The sequence below is a fragment of the Priapulus caudatus genome, unplaced genomic scaffold (assembly GCF_000485595.1).
Source record: "Priapulus caudatus unplaced genomic scaffold, Priapulus_caudatus-5.0.1 Scaffold513, whole genome shotgun sequence".
In the NCBI taxonomy this organism is placed as follows: domain Eukaryota; kingdom Metazoa; phylum Priapulida; class Priapulimorpha; order Priapulimorphida; family Priapulidae; genus Priapulus; species Priapulus caudatus.
Window position 1 is genome coordinate 59,257 of NW_014577574.1, and position 7,176 is coordinate 66,432.

At 39.5% G+C, this 7,176-nt stretch overlaps 1 protein-coding gene across 1 annotated transcript in view; it reads left to right on the forward strand.

The window, feature by feature from the left end:
* The first annotated feature begins 349 nt into the window (after positions 1–349).
* The window catches only part of LOC106811191, a 13,455-nt gene continuing 6,628 nt past the window's right edge, over positions 350–7,176 (forward strand). Inside the window, exons 1-5 of the mRNA XM_014814738.1 lie at positions 350–384; positions 2,617–2,751; positions 3,197–3,279; positions 4,917–5,036; positions 5,648–5,942. Coding sequence (XP_014670224.1) covers positions 369–384; positions 2,617–2,751; positions 3,197–3,279; positions 4,917–5,036; positions 5,648–5,942 — 649 coding nt within the window. The 5' untranslated portion in view covers positions 350–368. The remainder of the gene's footprint in view (positions 385–2,616; positions 2,752–3,196; positions 3,280–4,916; positions 5,037–5,647; positions 5,943–7,176) is intronic.

Here is a 7,176-nt window from a genome sequence, read left to right on the forward strand (position 1 = left end):
AATATATATATATATCTTGGTGGCTTTCATATTCAATTAAAGCTCAATTACTCACATTTCTTACTGCATAAAGTCACAGTCCGATGCATGCATGCAGTGTTCATGGTGTAATTAGGTCGGTCGAAAATGATTTGCCAGTGTTGTCAGTAGGTATAGAGTTCACACTGAGAGACGGGATAGGGTGAGTCATACTCGTCTGAGTACAGCCACTGTGTAAATGTATGTGTTTGTGTTTCTGTGTTGAGCAGAATTGTCTGGAATGGCAGGTGGTTGCTGTATGGGCCATGTTTTCTTGAAAATGGAATCTTTGATGTATCTAAACACTAAGTATGTACATGTATGTTGTAGTATTGTTTAAATACCAAACGATGCCAGTAGCTACAGGTAAGAGACAATTATGTGTACTACTCCTTCTATTGTAATATCCAGGTATATTACCATAAGCAATAATAAGATTGACTCTCCTTGTGGTAATATCTGTAATATTTGTAATATTTTAAACAACTTTCTGCTTCTCATCTGCGTTTAGCTGTATATGCCTTAGTTTCAGAAGTGAAAAGAGTTACTATGCAGTTGGCTGAAAAGCTGGAAGCCATGCCTACATTTATGTCATGTGAAATGATACATGCGCGATTAGGATTCAATTCCTTAGTTAGCAATAAGTTGCTGCATATCATCATAGCAGTAGCCTAAGAATTACCACAAGTACATTGTCTGTCACCAAATTAATCTGTAAAGTTTGGGGGAAAAAATTGGCTATTTTCAGCCCAGATATTATATAGCCTTAATTGTTTCACTACATAGAAGTAAATATAGTCTTTCTTGTTACATGTATACAGGTCTCAGGCAGTGTGGGTGAAATGACATTTACTCAGTTAATCTAGCTTATATGATTAAGTAATTATCATTCGTGCCATCCCAAGATCAGTGCAAATTAAGTATAACAGTATAATATAGAGAGGGGGTCGAGGGGGTCCGGACCCCCCCTTTTTACCACAAAAAAAAGAAAAAAAGCACACACACGCACGCACGCACGCACGCACGCACACACACACACACACACACTTCTCTTATATTGTCTCCATAAAAAAATATTGTTTAGCGCTAGATTTTCTGATAAAGATTTACTTATATATATGTAAATTCGTTATAAAAACCTAGAAATGGGCAAAGAGGGGTCCGCAGGCGTCCGGGGGACCGGATCTGATAAATTTTTGCATTCTAGACATCAAAATTACTGCTCAGATGCTCTCAGAATGCACCAATTCTTTAAAAAAATCTTGGTGGAGGTCCCCCAAACCCCCCCAAATGGCCTTCGGCAGCTTTTTAAAACACCAGAAAAAATGAGTAGGAAAAAGTGCCCTTTATTTCTTTCTTCCTGGACACCCCCTTTTCAAAAATCCTGGATCCGCCCCTGTATAAACACATGCTTGAAATTCAACTTTGGGTTTCGAATTGAAAAAATAGAAAAATGTGGTTTAAATGGAGTTTGATTGAATTAAATTTCAAGACGTAATTGAATAATTTTACAGCACCCATCTACAGTTCCTATTGCATAACTAGTTGGCTTTGGCAAAATAACACAGAAGAACCGTTTTATAATGTATCATTTATTAAATATATACATCATTTCCGAATCCCCTGGCAGGAAGTAAATAGTAATCATTATTCAATGAGCGAGCACATGGAAAATGGTTTGACATATTGATGGAAAACAGTTGAGAATAGGCACCATGTTTGTTTTCTCAATATCTATTTTCATTTTTGTTATTGAAACATTTCTCTAAAGTGTTGGGCTCAGCCGGTTTCAGAGTTCATGTTTGTTGGAGCTTCCTGCTGCTCTCTGACTAATGTATGTTTGGGCAACATATGGCAAGCGCATACTAAACTGTGCCAAGTGCTATTTGACATGCTCCCCGTGCCTAAAGCCGCAAGCACTAGCTGTATAGTTACAGTGGCAGTTATTAGTTGCAACTTACTGTGACCAGTAATGATATACCAACACTCAAATACCGGACATTCACACGTACATGACAACCCAGGCTATGCTAGTAGTTGATAGAGAGCACTCCCAGTCTGTGTTATCACCCTGCTAAAAGCTGTTTAACGTGGCAGTCCCGTGTAAGTGTACGTGTACTATAACGAAAATATTCTAGTGTATTGGTGTATAGTGCTTTTTGCAAGGAAACATTCTGTTCAGTAAGCAATATTCAGGATGGTGATGCTAGAGAACATATCGACATGTATGTATATCTTGTGTGGTTTGTGCTCGTGCGGTAGGAATACAATATTTCACATTTATAACATGTATAATCGAGAGGTTTATGAGTCAGTAGTTGGCAGGAATGTGAATTCTGAGCTCATTAATCATTAGTTACAGCTTGTGGGTGATATAATCTACTGTATGGAATTTAAAATTGTGTGAAACACAGGAGCGGGTGTTAGGATATAAGGGGCGAGAGAGAGAGAGAGAGAGAGAGAGAGAGAGAGAGAGAGATGAAGGGGGTATAAAATGAAAAAAATGAACGTACGTGTACTTCCGAATCCTCATTTTCATCGTGTTTATGTTGTTTCAACAATTAGTTTACTAATTGCTTATTTATAACTGCATTTCAGCATTTTTAGCTATATTGAAAGGGTTTGGCTCCTTTCTCTTACTCCTGGCTGGACTCACAGCCTTTGCTACTGTTGTCCAGAATCTCAAATCCAGGAGCAACAGAAGGAAAAAGTTGCATTCAGTGAAGAGTGTTGGTATGTTATTATTTTATATTGTTCCCATCTAACTATGAAACTAGCTATTTCATGTTGTATTTTAAGAGCACACTGGGTAGTTATAAAATTAGCTTAGCAGTGTTTGCTTTGCCACAATATGTGACAATACTTTTGGCCAATTCTGGGTGGATCTTGGTGCAATGTATTGATGATAGTTCCCAGACAAGCGTCTAAAGTAATGGTGCATAGAAATAATGCGGTGTGTTGCATGTTTAGATACAGGACCTAGAAAATGGACATAGACTTAAGTAATAATGCCGTCGGCAGCCTTATAATAAACTGTCAATTAATTCAGCAAAATTTGGCTAAAATAAAAAGAGATTATACCTTGTTAAAACTAATATATAGTATGAATGATTAGTTCCAGATACTTATAAAATACTTCCTTAAAATTTCATCTGTTATTCATGATATTTATGTACAGAAGATGAAGAAGAGAGACTAAAACGCCACGAGGATGGGAAACGGGAAGCAAGAGAGAAAGCAGATGTGGAACATATGAGAAAAGTTAGTTGGCATAGGGCACTAGTTTTATGTGAAAACACGAGAGCCAGTAGAGATGCACTTTGTGAAGCTAATTTAGTTGCATTAGGCCAAAAAGATTTAGACTGCTGCTCTGTAAAATTGGGTCAACATGAATACTAGCTGATACATTAGCTGATATTACATGGGAAAATGCATGCATTTTATATTGTGAGTAAACATTTTTGACATTAAAATCAATAGGAAATTAATGATAAAATATAAAGTGGCGTTGAGTATTGCGGCTGAACTGGCTGTATCTAGTCGGCTGTATCCCCCCTCCTGTACAATATTGGTGCAGGGAGGATTAATCAGTTTTGGGTGAGTTTGGTTATCAGCAGGTATCAGAGCAATGCCTTGCAGTAGAAAATGCTATTGAAGCCGAGGCAAACGCATCGGATAGAGTACTATATAGCACTCTGGTAACTAAAGGATTCCATGACCAGATGTGACCATGGAAAGGTCTTGTGAAAAAAAGGGTGTTGAGAACTTTAGCTTTTAGTAACCACATTATTTCATGCATCCCATCATGCCATACAGCGTTGAAGGTTGATTACACCGTTTTGATTCAAAAACATCGTTTCAGAAGGTGATCAGTGTCATAATTTCCATATCTCTACATATTGCTTTGCTTTCTGATGAAATTCCCCCATGACTGTACACGTGGACTTCATAACCTTCAATAATGACTTTTTTGGATTAAATTGAGCCAGTTTAAGGTTTTTGCACATGGGATTTGTCGTTTAATTCAGTTTTTAAAAGTCGCTCTGCAATTTTTGTGAACGATGAGTCAGAGCAGTTACCAGCTCATCTGCTGGCACCCTCTGCTAGTTTAACCCCATGAATCATAGTGTCTGGTCACACAAGACTTGCTGTATGGGTTTCAACATGCATTTGATCACGATGAAGCTGACACAACTAATCCTTTGCTTGTAGCTTTACAATCACTATATAGATATGCATATGTTCTTGAGTCCAGTCCAATTCCTTTCCGATGTGGTTTTATATCCCCGCGGAGTGTTTATTGATATGGTTATAAGAGACTATTCACTTGTAACCGTTCGAGGAGCAGTTATGGGTTGAGTCAATGACAATATAATTAGTAGGTGGCTCACGCTTAGTATCATCGCGTTGAACCAGTATTTCCCGTTTAATAGCCACCGTTGTATAGTGCTGTAGATACACAAAGCAAATGAAGGGTTAAGTCTATACTAGTACACAGTAGTGTACATGTGTGTATATCTCTATACGAACATAGTTAAAAAAAGATTAAGTTACATAGACGGGGAAAGGAAGCAAGATTGAGAGAGTGAGTGAGTGAGTGAGTGAGTGAGTGAGTGAGTGAGTGAGTGAGTGAGTGAGTGAGTGAGTGAGTGAGTGAGTGAGTGAGTGAGTGAGAGTGTGAGAGAGAGAAAGAGGGTAGAGAAGATGGCGTGGGGGGCGTGAGGGACTCCTAGGAAATGAGGGAGAGAAAGGAAGAAGTGGTGGGTAATAGAAAGAAATAGCATGGTGTGGGAATGTGCTGTGCTGCATGTTAACACTTTACTGCATGTATGTTTGCTGCTTGTATGTATGTAGCTGATCAAGAGTTAATTGTTGGTTACTATATGCTAACATTGCAGGCCAATGACTATGTGGATAGAAAACTGAAGCCTAGACAGGAGGAGCTGCGTCAAAGGAAACTAGCCGAAGCTGACCGCTTCTCAGACCCAGCATGGAAAGACCCTGGGCACAAACTAGGGGTATGTTAATAACAACTGAGCTGCAACAAAGTTTGTGTATGTACTTGCAGTACATGCTGTAGCTAGTTTGGAAAGGCATAACATGTGTACATCATAGAACTAAAGTTAGCTGAGGCAAAATAGCAACTTGGAATTAGGTGTGTATACATAGCAAGTATTCAGTACAATTATTCATGCATCGTTTGTTATTGATGCTACACAATGGAGGTAGTAATTTCACTCATGAGTGCATGAATTAACAAGGCTGTGGGGTTACTGACACTGGTGGGGTTGACTGGATACTGAACAAACGTATTTCAGTTCCCTTCTGACTGTAGCCACTACCAAAATCTACATGCACATGACAAGATGTTATTTTCCTAGTTATGTGGTCGTGTGTCACTAATTATCGCTAAATGCATATTAATATGATTGATTTATAACTGGAGCAGGGACAGCAACTTTTATGTGTGCATTTGTTAATGTGAATGGTATGCTGTAAACGTAAACATAATATCTGTAACTATGATATGCACACATTATCTAATCTAACCGTGTTGCTGTTTAATCGACTACTATTCCTTATACTTATTGGTGTATTTTTTTATTTTTTTGAACGCGTCACTGGACAGACTACCAAAGAGGACACAAATTCGGGCACCAGCCCTACTGAGCCAACCATTAAGGATGAGTCTGAGCTGGTGGCAGAAGGAGCCAGACGTGTACAGGATGCCCTCAGAGCTTTCAGCGATGTGGATGACCTCGGCCTGGACGACGAAGCTCTGACCTTCGCACCGGCGAAGCTCGTGACGCCCGCCATTCCTTCGTCCGACGAAGAATTTGAGATGCTCGAGGCGGCATGCCTCGACGAGTCGTCGCAGCGCCCCGAGCAAGCCGACCATCGTGTCGCGGCCGACCGCGCGCCGAGTCCGAGCGGCGCGGACGCACACTCGGCTGCCGACGCGCACGACGGCGAGAATACTCCACTAACGAGTCTAGGGAGTCGTCTACGCCTACTCCCTAACCCTAACCCTAACCTTAACCCTAACGCTAACCATATCAAATAGTTACCAGGGTACGTTCTGGTATACCGGACCGTACCCAAGGTACGTTCCGGCAGTACCCCGGGGGACATAGACCCTATGAGCATTAATTATTGCAATAGTGTCTGGGTCAGAATACTATATACTATACATGTATACTAGCATGCGTCATGGGTGTTCTTTCTCTGTCTTTATAGCTCTCCTTATAGGGCAGTGTTATAAGTAAGAACGATGTCTATTTGTCACTTGTTTATTTAACAATGACCACGGTTATCTGCAAAGATAGAAATAACATTCCTTCAGATACATGTACATAATTTAACATAAATAATATCATCTATGTTAGAAATAGCAGCCCGTCCACCAGTCTGGGCCTGCATGGTAACTTTGGAGCAGGTTTGGCTAATTTTCATGGATTTTACTACATGTTATATATATATATATATATATATTATATATATATATATATAATAGTAGAAATCCACATTTTCAAAATTAGGACTGGCTTGTCGCAGGATATGTCCATTATGTTCTGAAATCATTTTTCAATAAATACACGTATCGATGACATGCTAACTTGCTTAAGGTGTATTATTGTGGTGGGAGGAGAAGATTGGTAAGGGGGGAAGGTAGAGGAGGGAAATAGAAAGAAACTGGTTGAGTGAGCTAGTGAAAAGAGGTAGTGGATAAAGGAAGAATCTAGGGAGAATGTTTAAGAGCATGAAGTGAGGGAGAAAGCAGAATGAGAAAGCAAGTACAGGAGGTGAAGTAGCGGAAAGTAAAGGAAGGTAAAAAGTGCAGGTGATAAAACATGTAGAGAAGTTGTAGTAGGAGAAAGAGCTAAGTATAAATAAATAGATGGAGTAGGCAGATGGAGGGGCAGGTTGAGGAGGGGAGAAGGAAAAGGAGATGAGAGGATGAGAATGTAGTTGGGAAAGGGGGTAAAGGAGGATATAGAAGATAATGTGTGGAGGAGGCAGAGGTGACTAAAAATATGGTCATAGAATGTAGGCCACATATTATGTGTAGAAAATAGCCAGTGTTATATATATATATCTGGAGTATATATATATGACAATATATATGGCAAATAATAATGTCATTATTAACTCCTGATA